This window comes from Epinephelus fuscoguttatus, linkage group LG8 (genome assembly GCF_011397635.1).
Source record: "Epinephelus fuscoguttatus linkage group LG8, E.fuscoguttatus.final_Chr_v1".
Classification (NCBI taxonomy): Eukaryota; Metazoa; Chordata; class Actinopteri; order Perciformes; family Serranidae; genus Epinephelus; species Epinephelus fuscoguttatus.
In genome coordinates, this window is record NC_064759.1 from 36,221,969 (window position 1) to 36,245,687 (window position 23,719).

The 23,719-nt window shown below is 39.4% G+C and overlaps 2 protein-coding genes across 8 annotated transcripts in view; both read left to right on the forward strand.

Moving 5' to 3' along the window:
• The first annotated feature begins 8,588 nt into the window (after positions 1–8,588).
• On the forward strand, positions 8,589–12,933 carry osr2 (odd-skipped related transciption factor 2). Of its 2 annotated transcripts, none has more exons than XM_049584553.1 (4): positions 8,589–8,862; positions 10,992–11,681; positions 12,028–12,127; positions 12,436–12,933. In XM_049584553.1, exons 2-4 carry the CDS (start codon positions 11,029–11,031, stop codon positions 12,616–12,618), a joined length of 936 nt encoding a protein of 311 aa, XP_049440510.1. In that variant the 5' UTR covers positions 8,589–8,862; positions 10,992–11,028; the 3' UTR covers positions 12,619–12,933. The 2 variants fall into 2 exon arrangements, with proteins under 2 accessions (XP_049440510.1, XP_049440511.1); XM_049584554.1 differs by having other exon boundaries at positions 8,590–8,862; positions 12,518–12,933.
• A 4,011-nt stretch (positions 12,934–16,944) lies between these two features.
• Positions 16,945–23,719, forward strand: part of LOC125892761 (intermembrane lipid transfer protein VPS13B-like) — a 360,799-nt gene continuing 354,024 nt past the window's right edge. For all 6 annotated transcript variants that reach the window (XM_049582970.1, XM_049582966.1, XM_049582968.1 and 3 more), the window contains exons 1-3: positions 16,945–17,068; positions 18,219–18,377; positions 20,083–20,226. In XM_049582970.1, the coding sequence (XP_049438927.1) occupies positions 18,231–18,377; positions 20,083–20,226 (291 nt within the window). In that variant the 5' untranslated portion in view covers positions 16,945–17,068; positions 18,219–18,230. The remainder of the gene's footprint in view (positions 17,069–18,218; positions 18,378–20,082; positions 20,227–23,719) is intronic.

Sequence of the window (23,719 nt, forward strand, 5' to 3'; positions counted from 1 at the left end):
GCTTGAGTGTGTAAAATTGCCTGAAAGCATTTTTGTGAGTGTTTGTGTGCATGCATGCGTGTTCGCGCACTAAATGCAACCATACAGGCATCCGAGCTATTAATTCAAACCACAGCGGAGCCTAAATCCATCAATAACACCAGAATCCATTCAAAAACTGATGTTATTTTAGTTCAAAGAGCGTGAGGAAATGAGAGGGAGAGGAGCAACAAGGTTGGATTCCAGCCAATAGGGATATTTTTAGCACTGCGAGAAACATTTGCCTTTTCAGCTTTTTATGATAATAACATCTCAGTGACTCATTGGCAGACTAATGACAACATGGTGAAGAAATATAGCTCTTTCTGGATAAATTTAATTAGATTGTCCTCTGCTCATATGGGAATCTGAGAAGAGTGCCTGCTAGCAGAGTAGCAGTCCCAAAGGTCCTTCACAGCCAAAGGTCCTTCTTGTAACAGTGTCAAGATCTGCTCTCATTTTTTTTTTTAAGTGGAAAGCCATTTCCTGACTCTCTTTGTAATGTGCATACGTCTGGCACATCACAAAGGGAGAGAAAGGCAGGGGAATAAAGAAATTATATGAAATCACACAGGATGAATGTTATTGTTGTTGCTGTTGATGTGGGAAAATGACCGGGTCTATTGCATTATTCATTCCTCATCCAACGGCATCACAGGAATGTTTGGAGGACGCCTGATTACACTAAATCATAACAAGTAGTCTGGATCAACAGCGTTTTATGGCCATTCTTCCATCTCTCCATTCCTCACATCAACCCTTTCCATTCACCCATCTCTCCATCTTTCCACTGCTTCCTCAGACATCCCTCCCTCCTTCCATTCTGCCATTCCTCCATTTCTCCATCTCTCTATCCTTCAAACTCTCCTTTACTTTCTCCACCCAAGCTCTGTTAAACCTCTCCATCCCTTAGTCCCATCGTTCTATCCTCGCTCTGTTTCCATCTTTCCATCTCCCCCCAGGTACAAGACGGATGCAGCAGTCACTGGGACCTTTTAAAAATGTCACTTCTGACAGACTGGATGAGACACTCTACCGCTCTGTTGATTTATCCTTCCACCGAGCTGCAGTAACTTTGTTAATGTCTCTCATCAGCCTATTAACAGCACATGAGCCTGGCCAGGAAACAGGTGCTGGGAGGGTTTTACTGTCCATCACCTCGCCAGCAGGAGCTGATCAGCAGTAGGGAGTGCAGGCAGTACAGTTGCACTCGCAGCTCCAACGCTTTGGGGCCCACAAAGTCACAACTTCAATAACAAGTAGTATTAGACAGGAGAGTTCAGGCTTAAACAGCAGCAAAAGAGAGATACAGCAAAAGGACATGTTCTTTTTAGACTGTGTCAGGGCAGTTTCAAAGCAAAAGTTCGACATTGTGAGAGATAAACGTATTTGCTGTATTGCTGTGAGTTAGATGAAAAGGAGGTTGGAGGTTAGAGGTAACAAAATCCACCCACATTTTTTTCGTTTCTGCATCAATGTACGATGGAAATGTCTTTAATTTTGTCAAAATAAAAGTCCATGGCTACTTTTATGTTTCTATTGGGGGAGGGGGCAAATGCACATTTTCTAAATATTGAGGGGAATATGTCCCCTGCAACCGCCTTGAAATCTACCCTATGCCTGGCCAAGAAGTAATCCCTCACATCCCCACAAGATTTATTTCATTAGTTAGCTTTTGTCTTTTTAGTATTTTGTATTTCCAAAAACTTTCCCTGTAAGTTTATAAAGATTATACAACCAGTACATCCTTTTTTGGACATGTAACAAAGATCAACACTAACAGTTTACATTGTACATGGTAAGTAACAATATGTGCCGTAACTGTGCTGGGTGCAGTGCCATGGCCTCCAAATGAAAAAATACAGAATTATTATCCACAATAGTAAGAAAGGTTCCACATAAAAAATCTTGGATTCAGTTGGATTATTAGATTTTCACTGAGCTAAGCCAGTAAACGGAGCTGTCAGCGTTCAGTGAGAAAAGAGGCAAAACAGCCATGATGCAATGTGGAGGGCAATAAGGCATAAGGCACCTTTTAAAAAAGCACCACAGCCCCTACACCAGCAGAGCAGCTGAATCCAGAGAATCCCTGCCCGGCAACAAAAAGGTCACGCCTGTCACAGCTGAGCCGTGAAGAGCTTCGGAACATGCTTTGAGAAAATACCTTTTTCATGACGAGCGCATATAACAATGCAAAAATGCAGTGACCTTACAGCTGGGAGAACATGCTCGAGACAGTTTGATATGACCCTCTCTGCCCATATTGTAGCTGTAGAGGCTGGGGCCTGCAGGATACTGCTCACCATCCCCGGCTCTCCTGCTGGCTTTTTACACACAGATACTACATCACATACACATATGTGCACAGTTTTACGCAGGGATGGGAAGTGATATTCTATTCCTCATCTCTATCTTTGAATCTCTCTTTCCTATTTTTCCATGTTTCTTCTAAAATACATCCATTTCAGCATTTCCTGACGTTTACATCCCCAAATGTTTGCCTGCACCCATCACTCCATCCCATCACAGATACCAAGCAGTCACAGCATACAGGTTTGAGCCATCTCTTCTTACAGCAAAAGGCCTTTATTTACAGTCTCTTGTCTTAGAATCCCATCTACCCCTGGATTTTACCACATACCAAAAGCAAAGTGACCCAAAGAAACATGTTAGTTAAAGGTTACTTTAACTGTAATGAATGTGGACTTACATAAATGTCGCCATGGTGTTGATGTTTAGGCTACCAAACTATCAGTTAAACCTGATGATTTAACAAAGATCAGATGTCTGATAAGGCACTTTTCGAGGCACATTTATGATCATACACAGATCCCTCTCTTTGCTCCTTCTTTTTGCTGCTTCTTCAGTCTGCTCACCATCAGACCAGACAACAAATAACTAAAGATGTCATGTTAATGGCAGGGGGCTCTACAGAAGCGCCTGGCCAGCACAGACAACTAGAGGAAGCTATTTGCTGACAAATGGGATTTGGTGCTGGGCTTGAGCGGCATTAACTGGTGGGTTTTATTGGTTGAAGGAGCACGATATCATGGCGGTTTTCTTCTCCATGCCTCTCTGGCAAAGTGGATGACGTTGCAGGGAGCAAAGGCATTTGGTCACGCAAAGGTGCCGAGCGCTGTTAAACAGATGGCAGGAGACCAGTGAAGAGAGTGGCAATGGACAGCAGATGGAGAAGAGATTATGCAGGAGACCAGAGGAATGCAGTGTATATACCCGACACACTGCCCGTCCACTGTTCCTGCTCACACAAACACTTGATTAGTCTGTCTCCTAGTTTTTCCTCATGTATGAAGTTCTGAGTGAAATGCAAAACATTTTGCATTTCCTAAAAAGATGCATAAAATAGAGTAAAAAAGAACAAATACTTTCATTTGTGAAAGCACAGAAGTTAAATCTAAAGCATGTACTGGGGAATGATGTGTTCATAGAGGGTATTTTATGTCCCATCTTGGACATTTCTTAAAACTGACAATAATGCACTCATCACTTAATGACATAGTTCATGAGGATACAACATGAAATGCTGCAATAGTAATTTGAGGGTGAACCAATAGGGGGCAATCTTGTACAATAAAGCAGAAGGACAAAGCAGCTGTCACAGCTGAACCACAGTATGTGCAGCACCATCCAGGAAAGTGAGGTTCTGCAGAATGTCATTGTTGTCTGGCTTCTCAAACCAGTTTGAAAAAGTTTATTAATTAACTGAATTACGTGACCATTGAAACTGGTGCAAAACTGTGTTTCTTCTTTTATTTTTTATATGATTAATATCCTTGTTTAATCATTTAGTTCTTAATATTTCTTTGTCAGATTCAGATAGAAAGCTCTGACATCATAATCATGTAGCCAACAAAAGGAGTTAATCTCTAAATTCAAAACATCAAAAAAGATTAAATACAGTTATTGTACTATCTTAAGTTCATTAAAAAAGTCAGCTGTAGGGGTCGTAAAATGTTTTCAAAGCACAGAAACATCACAATAACACAGATGAATGTCACCTTCTGAAAATTCCTCCTAACTTTAGTTATTTTAGTTGCTAACAAGGCAGTAATTATTACATATAGACACCCCCCAAATATTCAAATATGCTCAAAATGTCCCCCTCAGTACATTGATAAAAAATGCAAAGAAAAAAAAATTGCAGTGCTACAATGGGCAACCATGCACTGCCGTCTGAAATAATCGTTAGCAAATGTAAACATAATCATAAATAACCTTAACTAATTGCCGTTATTATTAAAACTAGTTCTAGTATTACAGTGTGTTGTAGTTCTGCATTCGGTTTGTACATGTGGTGCTGCCATACCCCAGCAGTCATTTTGTTTCAAATGCTGGTCTGTTTAGCTGTTTAGTTTCTAAAAATTTCTCTGCGGGGGGGAATTGAAAATGGTCCCCCTCGATGTTGAATAGGTGATTACGGCCCTGGTTACTAAACTTACTCAATACTCCTTAGGCTTCATGAAGCAGTTTTGAATTAAGTAGTCAAAACTTGCAGAGAGTTTACAAAAGATGTCACTCACCACAGGACAGCTTATAAACCTAAACCAAACTGGTGCTGCAAAACAACAATTTAACCTATTAACAAAAAAAAAAAAAAAAAGAACAGAAGCAGCCTAATGATGTTTCAATTATAATAGATATGTTATTATGTGCCCAACATATTTCCTTATTTTCCTTGCTAAGTATAAACCATTTACTTAAAAATCAGTTCATGTCCATTATGTCTGAACAACTCATATCTGCAGCACAGTGCACCTGACACAAAAAAGAGACACAACATGATTCTGTTTCACACTCAAACTACAACAACCCATGAGACAATGAGGCATGAGGCATAACCCCTTCTTTAGAAATGCACTATTTCAGGTAAAAGGGTGTGATGTGGAGGAAAGTATGACTGTGGGGGTCTTTGAGTGAAAAACAGCCATCCTGAGAGCTGCTGCTGGGACAGGATGAGTGAGAGTGTAGGTGGGGATGTGGGGGCTTTGAAACCACAGCAGGTAGCTGAGAGTGACAGGTTCACCTCCCCCTGCTCTTACTGTATGGACCTGACATCCTGTCTGTCAACATGCATAGACACACAGCAACACGGAGAAACAAACAGACCCAGACAGGCTCCAGAACAGGCCGGCAGCTCCACGTTTTCTATCAAGGAGTATCAAGGAGGTAAGGAGGAGTATCTGAAAACAAGGGGACATCATATGACAGGATGTATTCATGTTGAAATGTTAGAGCTGAAGAGTTTATTATGGTATCAGAGTAATTAGATTTTAAAAGCTGGGGTGCTAAATATATAAATTAATGGCACAGTGCCACGACAGGGCCAGGTCATTACAGCATTTTACACTTTTAAAGAAAGAAATTAAAATGTGCAGGTCTGCTGATTTTAATTATCTTTTAGCTGAACTTCATTTATGGCCCTGACAAGAATCTACATCATGGGTCTATCTTAAATATTGTGAGGAAAATATTTTGTTACAATATTATTTTAACAAAAGCCTGCCTGAGACTGACATCTTTAAAAAAAATTATTTTATATCACCTCCATTAGACCAGACTGAGAAATGTCATAGTACATATCAGTGATCATTTTTAAATCAAAATCATAATCAGGATTTTTTTTCTAAATACATTCATTAATAAGTGAAGTCCAAAGACAATTTCTGTGGTTAATCTTTTGTGTAAATCCAAGAGAGCTCTCTGGTTCTTTATTAATAATCTCTGCTAGTCTTCTGCTCTGTCACTCAGTGTTATTGGAAGAGGAGTGTCGGCCATTACAGGCTTGGCAGCTGCACTGAGCTGCAACACTGATACTCCGTGGGAGTCAGATTATCATAGAGAATGATGGCGGCTGCAGGGGACTCAGGGCAGGGCCAAAGGGCAAGGCACTAACTCACTGGCTCTGACAGTATCCCAACTATAAAGAATAAAGTAATCCTATAGCACAGACTGGTGTAACTGTAAAATAAAAACTGTATACTTGAGGCCACAAAATGTCCTGTAAGGAACACCGAAACGAGATAAAATTCCACAGTGTTTTTGGGTCGCTATAAATTTATTATGGACTACCTGAGTCATATGTTGAAGTATTTAACTGTGATATTATAGCAGACAACATGAGAGCACAAAAACTCACCACCGAGCACCATTATCATTGTTCTCTGTCATATAGACACGTTATAACGAAGCCATAAAATGTAGAAATACCATGAAGTAAAAAATTATTTTACTATCAAATGTATCTGGAGCACCACAGAAATATGAGTCCATGTCATATAAGAACTATAATTCACCGTGGATGTTGTTGTGGCTTTTATCTATTGAAAAAAGCTCGGTTCCCGCAGGAAGTCAGTATTTTCCTCGCAGAAATTATTTTTCATGTTTTGTAAGATTTTAATGAATTTTGACTGTAAACTGAAATTTAATTATCGGTGATTGTATTGCAGACCAGCCCCGAAATATACTGGGAAAAAAACTGCTGGTTGTTTCAGTGGCTTTTTTCCAAATACCGAAAATAAACACAATTTACGTTGTTATAAATTTAGTGAAAAGGATATGTTGAGAAAATGTCATCGTCTAAAATGTAAAAATGTGGGGTTTTATGTGTCTTCTAATCTGTCCGCAGTGCTCAGTGTTTTGACAGTGAAGATAGAAGCCTGGGTGATATGAAACCGAACGAAAACCACAAGCATGTTGGGTGCAGAAAATGTTCTGCAGCTCTAAGAAGACGAAAATTAAGCAGCTCGAGCTCTTGGATAGACTGCATGTCTTACACATGTTTACTTCGGCTGTTATCTCTCACATAAATGAACGGAGACCTGCCTGGGCCTGTGCTCTTATTTGATTATTAACTCTGGTTTAAAGACTTTCCTGAGTAGGTCAGAAGCTCCAATGATCCGTTACAGTAATTAAATATTTTTTAATTATCACTGTTTTTCGTTTAGCAGGCTAAATGACTTGTTATATTATAAATAAACATTATTTTAAAAGCATGAATTCTCCACAGAGATGCAGCCATTTTTATGAAAATTATTTTTCCAGCGATGCGGACAGAAAATGAAAAGCGGCTCTGACAGAACAGTGTTCTGTCAGAGCCGCAAACACTTGAGCAGAAGAGGAAGCAGCTTGTTATTTTGCTAAAGTCCCAATAGGCGGCGCTGCAGACCAACTCTGCACGGCAACTGCAAAGCCCTGTCAACCCTGCTGCAATGAAAATTCTAAGTTACATATTCATGTTAAAAACTAACGCTTTTCTCCTGTCGATTTGTCATTGTAAAATTACAAGATAATTAGAGAGAAAAAAACAAGATTAAATAAGTTAATACAAGATGAATCAAAATGATTTTTAGATTCTGACATTTCACCATAAGAAAAATCAGCAGACTTGTTCACCTCTGATTTAAACTAAAAGTACAAAAAAAAAAAATAGTATTCAAACAACTTTCGGTGACTTACGTTGTTTTGTAAATTATTATTTTTATTTTAAATCAAACATCTTCGTTGAACAACAACCTGTTGCTGTGCGTAAAGTCACGTCTCCCTGTGTGTAGCACAAAGAGGCGCACTTTAACTTTTCATCCGGGCTGTCAAAAGTCTTAATGACTTTGCATCTAAATCTGTGGCCAGAAACAAACCGCGACCTAATTAAAGAGCAGTCTAATTACTTTCATGTACTCTGTCATTTCCAGTAGATTAAATAAAAAGATTGGACATTGGTAGGAATGACAGTTTTTAAATCGTCTTATGAACAAAAAGGAGTTGATCTCAACACATACATATGGTACCTCAACATATTACAGGTTATCTTATAGCACACAATTTATCAAATATAATAAACCGTCATTTCATTTTTGGAGAACATATAGGATGACGTGTGATAATAAGCCTATTTAGTTGTAAATAACACGCGTAAATCTGTCCAGGCTACCTTTTCATGATGATGTAATTAGCCAATATTATTTATGTGTTTTCATATAATTTTATGAGAAATATCAAACTGTAGCGTACAGAAGGAAAAAAGGAGCAGCTCAGTGTCAGGAGAACAAGTGGCGTTTACTGTTTACTTTTTATTTGTTCACCAAGATGCTGATCTCTGGGTGTTTTTCTCTGTCACAAACCTCAGAATTTTTCATCTTACCACAAAGAAATAAAACGATTTAATGTGGTGGCTCTTGCATGTGCCCTCCATTTTCGCAAATGGAATCTATGGTTTAAAAAAAAAAGATCTTGTAAGCTGCTCAAGTATCCAAAAGCACGTTTTCAAAAGCGTGGAGTTGGAGGAAAAAACGATCAGGATTTCCTCCTGCGCTTCCAATCATGTCTCCAAAAGAAGGTATCAGCCTTGGCTATATGGTATATGAGAGGTGTCAGTGGAGGCAGGTTGAGCTGAACACGCTTCTCTACTATGGTCTGGAGCCCTAGTTGCTATCCAAACACAAATAAACAGAGGAGGAACATTGGAGTTAATGATAGAGGAGGGGGGTGGAGGCGTGTCGGAGGGCGGGCTGAGCGCTCCAGAGCCCCGGAGCCCTGAAAAGTGAAGGACCGGTGCGCATTACGCACACTTCCAGCCCCAGCTCCGGACGGGACTCCCACGCTGCTGCTGTCTCTCCTCCAAACTTCTTCGCCTCTTTCCACAACTTTTCACAGCTTGTCACATCTCTGCAGAGGTCCGAGACATCACAGTCGACTGCATGGCTACATGAAAGTTTCATGGACTTGGAACTTGGAAAACTTTTAGCGGCGCTTTATTGGAGCTCGTCGCCTCTATAGTTACTGTGGATTACTGACATAACGCAGGACCTCTGGCAGCTATTTATTGGGGTAAGATTCTGTTTGGCGGGGTGTATGTCTGCAGGAAGGGAACCAACACCACTCAGCTCACTTGTTATAACTTTTTATCTAAAGAAAAGTTTTTACTTTTACTGTTCGAGCTATAAACCAAAGCGATCACTCTGCTTGTAAAAACGCCAGCTTTCCATGAACATAAGCTACATTAACTGTTGTTTCTAAAGGTGATTATTGCTTCGTGATGACCACCACCTTGGGGTCATAGTTCACCCACGTTTTGACATCACTGGTCTCTGTCCACAGTGCGCTGCCGAAACAAGCAGTCGCTTCTGCAAAGACTTGTCACGACTTATAGAAATGTAAAACCTTCTGCCAGAAAACAAACTGACAGTGATTCTAGGAACACGACAAGGCACTTAGGCTGCTGTCAAGTGTAAATGAAGTCCAAAGGTTACCGAGAGAAGAACAGGTTGAACAAAGTTGCACACATGGGCAAAGAACAAGTGCCTTGCATGGTGACTTATGTTGCACCTGTGCAAACTTAAATTTAACCCTATCCCGTCTGTGAAAGGAAAGTAGAAAGAATTCAAAGATCTGTGAGACAAATGTAACGAGCTGACCGCCACAGGCAAGCAGACCTGCGGCTACCATGTACGCAGGACTTTCACTCTGCAAGCCCTGTGCAAGTGTGAATAATGCCTTAATCTCCAGAAAGTTTCAGGTTCGGCAGACCTGTGACATATTATGTTAAAATACGATTTGGTATGGCCTGTCAAAAACAGCTCCAAGCAAAATACTCTATCAGCCAAGCACAGAAAATTTAGCGTTTTCTTTTTCTTTCTTTTTTTACGTTTTAATTCCAAACCAAATCTAAAGGTCAGCTCGCCGTCGCACCGCTGGATTGCTGCCAGTCCCGCTTTCACCATCCGGAGTCTTGAACTTACACTGTTTTCTTTTCTATGTGGGAAACATAACTTGTCATCCCCACAAACATGGAGCCAGGCCCTCTAATTTCTGGCAGTTGCTTCACCTTATTTGTCCCATAGGTAGCTCCTTAGTGAACTCTAACATTGTTCAGTAGAAAAGTAGGTACACATATCCAGAGGTTATTTGCTACCATGTTCTGTCGCCCAGGGGAAACCCGCCTTATTTAAAAAAACATGCAGCATGAAATAAAATCGATCTAAAATCTAAATATTAGGCCTGCGAAATTAACTGGCTACTATCCGCAACCCTGAAAATAAAAAGCACATGCATTTCCAGCAGAGATTAAAGTAACTTTCTTGTGGGCAATAGCCAGCATTTGTGTGTTTTGCTCTGACTCATGCACTTAATAACAGATTGGATCCCTGCTTGCAAAATTTCAAACTTCTACAAATCTACACACAAAGCACTTGTTTTGCATTGTGAAACACCAACTACAACCGTCAAAAACAACAACGTGTCTTCTCTAATTACCTCGTGTGAGATTTAGTGCTTTATTCGGAGTGATCTGGATATGTAATTCACAGTGTTAATTGCTGCCATATGAGTCTTTTATACCCACTTAATTTAATTACAGTTTCGATGACTGATTTGTTTTATTTAAAAAAAAGATGCTTTGAGCGCATCTCCGTTTTTGAGGGACAAACTTTGTTTTTGCTCGTGCGTAAAATACTTGTTTATAGTCTCTCTGTGGTTTTGCTTATGACAAACAGGATTTTGCTTTTCATTTTTTTTTAGGAGAGGCAAGTACTGTTGCGTCTTGCCAAGATTCTCAATTTATTTGTCTAATCAGCTCCATCACTTTCTGCAAGTTATTAAAATTAAAGTCATTCATTTGCGCCCAAATCAGAGCACAAATGATCCACTTTGATTGCTGGGGGAATATAATCCAATTTGAGAGCGGACATATTTTTTTCTAAAATAAACGATACCATGTTAGAACAAAAATTAAAAACAGAATGTGTATGACGATCTCTTGGTGTTAGAATGAAAAATGTATATAATAATCTCTTAGTGTAGGCTATTGCAAGTGAAATTGTAGTCTGTAGTCAAACACGTGTTTTCTACCGTGTCATGACCACTAATTGAAGGTCACAATTTGCCTGCCTTTGTTACCACAGGCTCTAATGTGGCATTCACACAGAACACTCATCATTCTGTATTTTCTCTTCCCACAGGGTTATCACCGTGTCCTCTGCAGAGATCTGAGCCGAGATGGGGAGCAAAGCCCTGCACGCTCCGATCCCCCTGCACCCGGCCCTCCAGCTGACAAACTACTCCTTCCTGCAGGCCGTCAACACTTTCCCCGCTGACCAGCTGCAGGGACTGTACGGCCTCAGCGCTGTGCAAACAATGCACATGAACCACTGGACTCTCGGTTACCCGCACATTCAAGGACTGAGGTCGACGATCACAGAGATGGCAGCCGCCCAGGGTCTGGTGGACCCCAGGATTCCCTTCCCAGCGTTACCTTTCACAGCCGCAGCGCAGCTCTTCCATCCAAAACAAGCCGCCGTTGCGCACGGCATCCCCTCTCTGCACAAGGACAGGCCGAGGTTTGACTTCGCCAACCTGGCCCTCGCTGCCACACAGGAGGACCCGCCGAAGGCTGCGGATCTGGTGAAGTTGACAACGGGACTAGGGGGAACCATCTCCGAGCTGAGCAAGCTGTCCCCGGACAGAAAACCCACCCGGGGCAGGCTCCCATCCAAGACTAAAAAGGAATTTATTTGCAAGTTCTGCGGCAGGCATTTCACCAAGTCCTACAACCTCCTCATCCACGAGAGGACCCACACAGACGAACGGCCCTATACCTGTGATATTTGCCACAAGGCCTTCAGAAGGCAAGACCATCTCAGAGACCACAGGTAAGGCAGATTTTTAACAGATACTGAGCTAATTACGCACAGGGTTAGGAGGGGGGTCTCAAATCCCCAGCCTCACTTTGCATGTGATTAAAAACACAAATATATTCACTTCTTTCAGTGACCTCTTCGCTGCTTCTAATTAAAGATATCTTCATAATTCTGCTATAACACACAAGCTGTTCCCAGAGTTTTCTCCATGAGGGCGCTAAAGCACTTTTACGCATAAGTTGGACGCTTCTGTGTTGCACAGTAGAGATTTTCACCCTATGACTCAGGGGTTTGTCACAGCTACAAGCCAATCCACGCATGAGCAGACATTTGATTAAGTGTTATTTCTGTTTTACAGATACATCCACTCCAAGGAAAAACCGTTCAAATGTCAAGAATGTGGGAAGGGATTCTGTCAGTCTCGAACTCTAGCCGTCCATAAAACCTTACATATGCAGGTAAGCTGGAAATATTAACAGTCATCATGATTTTATCCTATGTGATACGTTATGATCATAATTCACATATAATGCACTGTCTACTGCATGCACGGGGCTCACAGTCTCACCAAACCATTACATTTGGCCAATTACTAATTTGAAACCAAAATGTGAGTGAGAGACACACATGTGAAAATTATTTGTGTAAATCCGTGAGCGTTATAACTGAGACAAAAGTGGATTTATTTAGATGAATGAAAGCTATAATTTATAGACGTATATACAATTAAAGGGAATAATCCTTTGCTTGCTTTAAATCTAAACAGGAGTCTCCCCACAAATGCCCCACATGCGGAAGAACCTTTAATCAAAGAAGTAACCTGAAAACTCACCTTCTCACCCATACAGACATCAAGCCCTACAGCTGTGGCCGCTGCGGAAAGGTGTTTCGGCGCAACTGTGACTTGCGACGGCACAGTTTGACGCACAGCCCACATCAGGACTACTAGCCTGGACAGACTAACAAAATAACAATGGACAAAACGCAGGAAGACAAGTCAGCGACTGTTTTTGCTCAAAGACAATCTCCAAATCAGGACACGTTTACTGCCGCGCATTTTAGAGTGGGATTTGGTTGCATCTCAAGTGGGACAGCATGCAGCGGAGCCATGGCCATGTCCAGCTTTCACCACCTGTAAATATCAAGACCATGTACATAATGTTGTTGTTTTTTTATTTTTCTTTCCTGTCCTTGAAATGATAAAAAACAGTCATAAGTTTAAAGTATGTTAAAGTGTATTTTAGAAATAAATATTTCCATGATACATTTGCATTTGGTCTGTCTTTATTTCATGATTCCCATGCCCTGAAACACGAGAGACAATGTTAAAGCCCCAAAGTAATATTTAGATTAAACCGTTTACCATGGCCATCAAATTAATAGTCTATATGTTTACAGTCAGTGGGCAGTGAGAGCTTAGTGTGGCTGACATATTGGGCTTTTTATAGTAGACCAGCAGATATCAGTTAACAGGGGCACCATGAAATGTCTTTCAGGACAAGTCTTGAGGACAGGAGAGGCATTAAAATTCAGAATCATCATGTCTTTTTCAATGATAATTGATTATGTATAATAAATCATCTGATTTTTTTTCAATAAAATAATATTTATATGGTTTGATGATTATTACGAAGAATTGCCTCCCATCTGCCTATTAGCCTAGTGTTTTTGTAAGTCTCAGAATTATTGAGGTCCATTATTATCCTCAATATCTGGAGCCTGCAGAGGCTGATTAGTATTATATTAGCCGCATTAACAGCCACATCACGTCTTTATCTTCATCACCTCTGATAGCAGAATTGACTTGCAAAGCGGCGAGAGGAGTCACCAGCGCAAAGACAGCAATTTATCCAAGGAAATGAGACGTGGTCGACACTGTCCACAGATTATTGTTTGGGGAAATGACCAAGGGGCACAAATTATTTGCTTGCATTACAAACAAAAAATAAAATAAAGTTGATTTTTTTGGACACTGTGTCAGACCTACATCGACATATTGCCCCTTTTTACTGAGCATGTTCATAATTTATAATAACTTCAATGCCACTCAGTTGAGGAGACAACTCGATTCTGCAAATTCAAATTTGGGTCGGTTCAGACAGTTTAAATCATTTATTCACACAAGGTAATTATTATAGAGACTATCACAGGAAGCAGGTTCACGGGGAAATGGTGAGCGCTCTGGACGCCATGCGTAAACACTCTGGTTTAGATAGATTTCTGTAAATACAGATACAATTTCCAGAATTTGGATTTCATCCAACTAACCTTTGGTCGGCCACTGGTCGGATCAAAATGCGCTTGAATATTAACCATCAGAGCTGTGGCCTGCGGCCGAACAAGATGATCCATAATATACATGAGCATATATATTTTTACAATTCGGTGAAGACAAAGTAGGATTCTCTCCCTCTGACTCACTCCTCATCTCTCTGCCTGTCTGTGTAACTTGGCCTTCAGGCCTGTTGTTTCATGATTTCACCGGCCATTACTGGCTACTGAGGACTCGTTTAAAAGCCTGATTTTCACCTGACAGCGCAATTAATTGCTTGAAAAAATAGCATTTATATTTAATGGCTTTGAAAATAGGGTCTGGAACAAGTGCTTACAGAAACAACAGATGATTTAAAACGGCGTTCATTGCTGCTGAGAGGCCATAAGGCCCAGTTTATTACGCACTGCAGGCTTTTCTAATTATTTTCTAAGTGGAATGGCAACAACGTGCAACGTCTTCAACAAGCACATATTTACAAAATAACAAATGAGCTTCTCAATAATCATCCGGGGGGAAAAATCGTAATTAGTCACTTAAAATGAAAAACTAAAAACGATGTAAATCGTTTCAAATGAAAAGATAGATGTAATAATATTACTAATAATAATGATGATGATGATGATGATAATAATAATAATAATAATAATAATAATAATAATAATAATAATAATTTATTTGAACATAATTCAAAGTTACTTCTGTACATTGTATTTATATCTGCATTAGCCTATTTTATAGTGAACTAATTTTGTAGTTTCTAATCAACTTAAATAAACAAAATAATCCCGAAGCCTAATTACCTCATAGTGTATCACTGAATTCATGATGTAATTGTGACTGACGCACATGATGAAAACATTTAATTGAAGAACAACATTATTTCAGCAAGTCCTCAAACAAGTGAACGAAACTTTCGCAGACTGGGTTTTTAGACAAGTACATGTATCTTAGCTCGTCTGAATTCATTTTTATTTTAATTTGTTGGGACCGACTGGAAACAGGCAACTGATTAGTAAGATTATTCAACTCAGCTTTGTCTGACAGCCTTAACTTAAATACTGTCCTGTGGGGGAAAAATCCATAAATTTTTATCTGTTCTGAAAGATCACATTATCTAAAAGGAGCAACAACAGAACAAAATAAGTCCTCATTATTTAATTCATCACTGGCTTTGAAGGCGGAACATAAAATGTATCCAAAGGCACCGAGTTAGTTTCTTTACCACACGAATGCCAAGTCTAGCCTAAATATTTATGTATGTTGTGTATAGCCTATAGGATGATTTCACTGGATTAAACCTAGTGACTTGTCAGTCTTGGCACAGAACTTACAAAGATAAGATGATGTCAAGTACTGTCTTCGTGACGTTGGAGCACATCTCTGCCTGAGCTGACTTCAGAATAATGACAGTACGCACCCAGTTGGCAAAGAGTGGACAGTCACATGGTGAACTTCATCGGTGACCGGCCTGTGTGGACTGTGTACTCAGGAAGCTTTATCTAACTGACAGGGGAGAGGCTGCACTGACAGGCCTCTGAGCCCTGCTGCTCTGACTTCATATGATCTCCATATGACCCTCAGCGGCCTGTGACAGACATCCACTTTTTATATCAGCCACAGTGCCTCTAACACCACAGTCTGAGAAATCCCAATTTGAATGGACTCTGATATGACAGATAATCACAATAATAGAGGGACTTTTCTTTTTTTTAAGGTTTTTCAGACTATAGACAAGCATATGTGTATTTGATCTTGCCGGTTTTTACTTATCTATGAGCTCTAACTGTCTGGCTGTTGAAAACGAGAGGCAGCAACAGACAAGTGTAGAAACAAAAGGAGTTAAGAGAGACATATTTGACATGGGTGAAGGAGCTATTATGATCAAGTGTTGATGTCTCCAGGTTTATAGTAAAGAGCCCAACCCTGTCTTTCACTCCGATATTATATTTGTCTAATATAGCTACCAGGTTTTAGTGACTTCAAGGTCATGCGTGGTGCTGAAACAACAAAAGACGGCGAGGGACAAATAATAGCCCGAGTTTAGTTTTCATTGTTGTTTAGTATTCACTACCCATAGAATTTACCACCGCATTTTAATTTACACTAGTCTGAAATTTCAGTGAGCCTCCAACTCCTCAACATTATAACGAAACGTCATCTCATATTTAGATCTGATACTCATGTGAGATTGTGCTGGATCAGCCCCACAATAAACTGTTCAGAAACCAGACACGTCACCTGTGTGACCGAAATTTAAAGATCAGTCTAATTTAGCCTTCATTATTCACTTTCATTGACTTTTCCATTGGTATCGGTCTCGGTAGCCTATCTCTGAACTTGAAATGAAACCAGTGTAGGTTACATGACGATGTCTTCGTCTTCTTTTAGTTTTCTGAAAGAAAGAAAGAAAGAAAGAAAGAAAGAGAGAAAGAAAGAATTACATTTTAAGAAAAAGTTGCCTACATACTAACACTTTCAGTGGCTGCTCATTCTCAAGTCTATTCCCTATTGTCTCAGTAAAGGTGAGCCGCCACTGATATACAGGGGGCCGGAGCGTGCGAGAGAAATGACGAATATTACGTGTAGTGGTGCCTTCTCGTGCTCCTCGTAAATCTTCCCACAAAGAGGTCGGTGGTGTGATTACAAATAGACGTTGCTTAAATAGGCCTGTCATTCAAGTAACTTTGAAACACCACCTATGTGATGCTATTTTTTTTTTTTTTGACAACCTGGCACGACGAAACCAGGTGCTGCAGCAACCGCCTTCGAAAGAGACAGTGTGCATCACTCATTTGCTTGATATTCTCATGGATTGCTGTAAATGGATCTCCGAAGCAGTCATCTGATCACATTTCACACACCCACGTATTCGTATTAGACCACAGAAAATTTCTAGTGTCTCGCTTGTCGCTATTTTTGTCTCACATTTGTGCACTGAACCTTGAAACTCATATTTCCGACATACACAAAGGCAACACCAAACATACGGAAGCCGCGTTGCTGTTTACTGATGACGTTTAGGCTGAAGCCATTGAGCGATGTGGCTAACGTTAGTTAACAGGATGAATTTGCTATAATCCACGTCAAATTTAGGAAACAGCTTCAGGATACAAGCGGGAGATAAGTAAGTAGGTTTCCTCTATATTTATCCGTGGCTACGCTTTTTAGTCAGTCAAACGAAGCTGGGGTGACTTCTTCTTAGCAGTTAGCTTGTCCTGTTTGCTATGCTGCTCCTGTGTGTATAGCTAGAATGACAGGAGAGCATAGCTAGCCTCTCTGGCTAACTATTCCGCAGTAAGTTAAATTTCTTAATACGACACTACGACACTGCCTCATTTTAGACACCCGCTTATATTAGTTACGGTGTTATGCGTTTGGAAACGGAGTCTTGAGCTGCAACGTTAGTTGCATGCATAAAAAAATGATGTTTCATTAGGAAACAGGCTAATTCAGGCACTCGAGAATTAAACTTGTACCACTTAAAGCAGTGCCACCGAAATGAATAAAATAGTTAGTAAGACATTGTCCTGCAAACCGCGCGAGCAGAACTCTCGTTCAGTTTCTGCTGAGTGTAAATATCTGTACCGTTACATGACCAATAATAGTTACATCTTCAGCTTACCTAGATAAAACTCTAATTTACAATTTGGCAAATTTTGCACACATAATATCTGTGACCCTTCCATTTTAGGATAAGTAAGTATATACGTAGTATACGTTTATTTGTATAGCACCTTTCAAGAGCTGGCTTCAAAAGTGCTTTACAATTAAAAAAAAATCAAATAAAAGACAGAGCTCCAGACATGAAATGCAGACATAAAGAAATATAGTAAAAAAAAAAATAAGTATATGGTTAAATAAAATACAGCAGTCTCTGTTTGGAGCCTGTAGTGAAGAGCAATAATAGGCCTTTTTCGAATAGATATCTTGACTTGTGACAGGTGTTCCCAATATTATTAATTATGGCTGCATTCCATTTAAGTGTCACAGTAAGCCTTGCCAGTAAGCTGGCATGCACAGTACTGCTGTTTTGGAGTTAGCACACATAAATGGAATGCAGTATCTTCAATAATGTTAGTATTCACCTGTGCTCTTGTGCTATGACAAAAACATACATTGGCTGTGAAAAATGACTTATCAGGTCTTTCTTCAGAAGCAGGAGTGTTTAAAAAATATGTAATATTGGAATATAATGGCAAAAGATTAAATATTAGTATTATAATGTACCAATAAAAACAGTGTTGAATGACATTATAATGTTTTGTTGTGTTCAGGATAGGGACAAGATGTTGGAGTCCTATGTCACACCGCTCCTGATGAGCTATGTGAACAAGTACATCAAGAATCTGAAGCCATCTGACTTGCAGCTGTCTCTCTGGGGAGGAGATGTGGTGCTCAGCAAGTTGGACCTGAAGCTGGATGTGCTGGAGCAGGTACTGTATGTTGTATGCATCCTCTGCTTTCTTTAACTTGTTCACAAGACCAAGACGAGGCTTATTGGGATGACACATACTGTATTATCTCATTTCATGGTACATAATGAAAATGTGGTAATTTTGTTTGCAGGAATGCCATGCAGTTCCGATGGATGATAGTTATGAGCTAGGACTAGTGCTCTTAGTGTTTTATATCTACAGTTTATGGGTCATATTGCTAAAGCCATACAGGTTCTTAGAGTACCATTGTCTTTATGTTAATGTGGATTTAAGTCCTATCCGTTTTCTTTACCAAATCTCTTTCCTGCATATATTTTCCAATTTTAATAATCATATTTTTACATTTTATGTATTCATTTTTGAAGCTATGGATTTAAGTTGTGTTTGCTCATAGCTCTGTTATTTCCGTTGTGATGTTTGGATTCACTGCACTTTTGTTTTTTGCTTTTGTTCATCAATATTGCAATATTGCTACAAGATACAGTTAGGCTAATAATGGTTATCATCTGGTAGTATTTTGAAAATGAGTGATTTTAGTGTTTTGGTCCCTCAATTCCCAGCTGAGCATATAAACATGACAATGCTAATATTGCAGAATATCTTTACAATAAAGTCAGAATTCAAGTTGCTTCACTTAGATAAGGTAAAGTAAAAGGTTTTAAAAGGTGTAAAATGTGTGAAGGGTAAGCATGTGCCCCACCAACATATTTTTTTCCATTCAGTTTACATCCTAGGTACAGTGAATTTAGTCACAGCCAATTGCCTTGACTAGTGAAAAAAGCAGCAATGCTACTCAGCCAGGAACAAACACAATATCTTCACTGTCATTTTGTTATTTTGAAGGTGTTTGACAGATTTACTATATATATATTACTATATATTTTGCTCTGCGGTGTTATTTTGACAGTGTTCTTTTTTACACTTGTAATGTCTGGATTAGATCAATCTGCCATGAGTTAAATAATTTTCTTTTCTCTTGAGTGGGTTCTGACTGCTTCTGAAGAGCAGACCAAAACACTACCTAACCCTACAAAGATTGTGATGAAAGTTCTTATTGGAAGCAGCTTTGAGCCAATTGACAGTGGGAACTGTGTTAGGATTTTGAAATGTAATGCTATGTAATGCTATGTCAAAACCCTGGCAGTTGTCCTCCCTTTGCCATTCGTTTATTGCATTTCATTTGGACAGTACCTCTTTTGAACTGTGCAAATAGGGATCATCTTCTTAATATAAAGAGTAATTCTTAGTGAAACATTGGGGTGCAGTCTATTAAGAAGACAGACTGTAAATATCTGACATCTTTTTCACAGAAATATGTTTGGTTATTAGTTTTGTGTGTATAAAACTTGTGTGTAGGTAGTCTGGTTTCATGGGACTCGTTCTCACACAGAGTACTTCAAGATGGAGAACAGTGATTCGTCTGCTTCGGAGAAATTCTGACAGAATTAAAAGCCTGACCAATATGCAATCTGTAGCTGTTGCTTTTACCGTCCTCTTGTCTTGAAATATTAGTTTCAAATAGGTGTTTAGAAAATGGGTGGATGGAGGTTCCAAATGTTCTTTAAGCTTCAGCAGTCTTATCACCACATGTCCTTACAATGTTGTCTGCATTGTGGATGTTCTACTATAGTACAGATTATTCTAACTGTAGTATCATAGCTATCTGTTGTTTTCATATTTATATTTCTTTGCATATTTATAGGAGCTGAAGCTGCCCTTTACATTTATGAGTGGCCACATCCATGAGCTGCGTATCCATGTACCCTGGACCAAGCTAGGCTCGGAGCCCGTAGTCATCACCATCAACACCATGGAGTGCATCCTCAAGTTGAGGGATGGAGCACAGGTTAGTTGTTTACTAGTATGACAAGCACATTATTCTTTACTCCACTTCAGGGCCAAAACAGGGCTGGCCAGATCTTCCTGTTATTTATGTGAAATTCCACCCCATGCCAAAGTTAAGCTCTCTCATTACATTTTCTTACTGTGTTTTCAAGAAGCTTCATAATGGCCTTTACTTAAATAAACAAATGCAGATTTAATAACAAAAAAACAAAACATGTTGAGCTTTCTGACCCAGGCGAACTCTATACTGTGCTGCGACCAAGGCACATTATCATCCTGACTTGGTGTAAAATCATGTGAAGAAAACCTACAATCTACCATATCAGTTTCAGTTTATGTTGGTGTGTGTTAACGGTTTTAAGTACAGTTTCATTTATATGGTCTTGCATTTGCATCAGTGATCTGCAAAACAATTTAGGTATTGTTTAGATACTGTAAGTTGTTTATTTAAAAAAAAAAAATGAAATCACAAGTATTTTTATTTTACTACTTGAACTCTAGCTGTTTCACAACTCAACTACATGAATCCCTCTGGCCTTAAAAACTTTGATGTCCCACTGCTCGTGCCACCCAGTACTCTAAGTAGGTTTGGTGCTTAGGCAAGGGTGTGCTCATTTGGCCCAGTGTGACACATTGTGTCTGGCCTGGCAACTCTGATTCAAAGGTTTAATTTATGTCTGGTATGATGACAGCGCCCTCATACAAGCATCTAAGTAAGAATATGAGTCTTGGTATTTTAAATTGGGAGTTTATTATGGCCTATTTTATTACAGCCACACATTTAACTGTGGTGCTTAATTTTTTTAAAATTTGACACAGCTTAGTAGCCGTTATCTTTGTCTTTCTTATCCATGTTTAATCACTCTGATGAGAAATGCATTGAAAGAAAAAATAGAAAAGCAAAGACACCAGAAGCAAGTAAACAACTGCCTTCTTTAGGACTTTGTACCTTTTTAAAACAGTATTTGGATTGAAATCTACATTTCCAAAAGCTTTTAGGAAAAAAGAGCGCATTAGGGAGTGCTGTAGTGATAGTTCACGATGAGCAATGAGGAGCACATTTCAGAATTTGGGGATGGAAGTGTGTTGTCATCCATACTGCCAGAATTAACTATTTGCAAATGCTCTTTTAGTTCATCAATAGATGCATCTGCCTTTATTTTTTTATACAGATGGATTCCATCATACAACATATATTAGCTATTGTTTTCCCCATCTTTTTGTCATTTAAAAATTGTTGGTTCTACTTTGCCAATATGATTTCCCTTCAGGAAAGCACAGTACTCTCACTCACCACATCTGTCTCTTAAACAGAGGGACAGCTTCATTGACCACTGACCAAAAATATTCAAGGAACTCAAAACTAAGGAGTGACTTTACTGAATTTGACTAACGCTATTTACTCCTTGGCCATCTCCATCTTTAGCATGTCATCGCTCTCTTTTTTTAATTTAGTCTCAAAGCAGGATCCAGTACTTCTCATTAGTAGGATTTAGAATTACATTAATAAATTATAGCTGCTGCGCAGCGGTGGGTCGGGCCCGGGCATTTTTAGGCAATTCTGAGCAACAAGCAGAAGAATTGGAAGACATTTAGGAATTTAACAACACAATCTGCCTTTTGCATCAGTGGGGCTTGAACTCACAACCTCTGAGACTAAGAATCAATTTCTATCTCACTGAGCTAATTAGTCAGTGACAATTCATCTGTAGCTTCACAAATTGACCAAGCCAGACGTGCTGGTTTAGCAGCCGTCCATGCATGGAAAAACAGATTTCAAACCACTGTAAAAAATTCAGTTATTGAAACAAAAATCTGAAAATACACAATTGCAACTAGACAGCATGGAGATGTTGGTAATTAATTTTAACAATGATTGATTTGCTTCATAAGTGAAAAACTGATGTTTAACTAGTTGAGCTATGTGCAAAGTGAGAAGCCTCAGATGGTTTCACACTGAAGTATTGACACTTGATCTTTGTGCAAAGTTTGGTTTATTTTCAAGCACGAGAAGGCAGATTTTCTAGCAGAAAAAAGACTTGAAGATGCTGCACAGTGATCAGTCACTTTCAGGCAATTTTAAGCAATAAGCTGGAGCACAAGAAGATGATTACATTACTATGTGGATTCTGCACCAGTTGAGGCTCGAATCTACAACCTCTGGAACCTAAGACGGTCATGTACCGCTCTGAGCTAATTGGCAAGTAGCAACTCAACAGTGGCTTCACAAATTGAGTAAGCCATTCACTGTTGTGTAGGAAAGCAGCCATCCGTGCATGTAATTGCAGATTTCAAACCACTGTAAAAAATTCAGTTATTAAGACAAAAATCTGAAAATACACATATTGCATCTAGACAGCATGGAGATGTTGAGCAAAAATTGTGGGAGGAGATAGGTTTAAGGTTCTGAAAAAATCAGAGTGATGAACTTAATAATTTTTAATAGGTTTAAGTGTACAAAAGTTTCTTCAGTATTGGGGCTACAGTTTGATGGAAGTTGTGAAGTTGTAGCACGTATGGTTGACTTTTTATGAATTTTCAAAGTTTTGAACTTTAGACGTTTGCTGTAGCGCCACCATCAGGACTATTGGCTTGAGTTCACAGCTGAGGATATCTGGCATGAGACTGTACCTTTGTGCAAAGTTTAGTGAGTTTTCAACCATGGGAAGTATGATTTCCTCGGAAGAAGAAGTAGAAGAAAGAAAAAGAAGAAGAAGAAGAATACCTAGGATTACAATAGTGTCCTGGCAGCTTAGCTGCCTGGACCCTAAAAATGAAATAATTTCACACATCTGCTGTATTAGGCTGCTTGAAGGTACCCTGCAGGGGTTTTGATCTGTTATACTGCTATGGAGCTTTTTTTATGATTGGGTCCCTGTTATGTGTCTCATGCAGCAATGTGTCAACAAAGGCAGGGGAGACGAAGACTGTAAGCCCCTAACCCCCTGTGCTGTTTTCAAACATTTATGACAATTTGGTTTTGCAAGTGTGTTAAAGGAAGTAAAGTGCATTCAATACGTTTGTAAGACCACATGACTATCCACAATGCATTTTGGTAAGTGACACAGAATGCAACCAGAAACTTTTTTATGTACAAGAAAATTCCCACACCCTTGGAAGAATGAGTGAGATGTCGGTCTCTGTAAATTATCAGTAAGAAATGTAATCCCAAGAGAAATATTTATACTATTGCATATAGTTTAGTTATACCTATTTCCATTTTTTTAGGTGTGGTATATGAAAGCCATTTTCTTAGATTTGTTTTTGCAGAAGAACCTGGTCCTACCTTTGCCACACATACCATACAGTTTTCAAAACTGAAAGTGTAGCTCAGCACTGGGCCTTTATGGGAAGGTTGAAGTTTCAAGGCCAGATGTCCCAGAAGAAACACATTTCAAGGGAAGTCAATTACAGCTAATTATACAGACTGCGGCAAAAGATTTGTAACACATGAGCTTGAGCTGCCCAGAACTAATGGTAAATATCATACTATG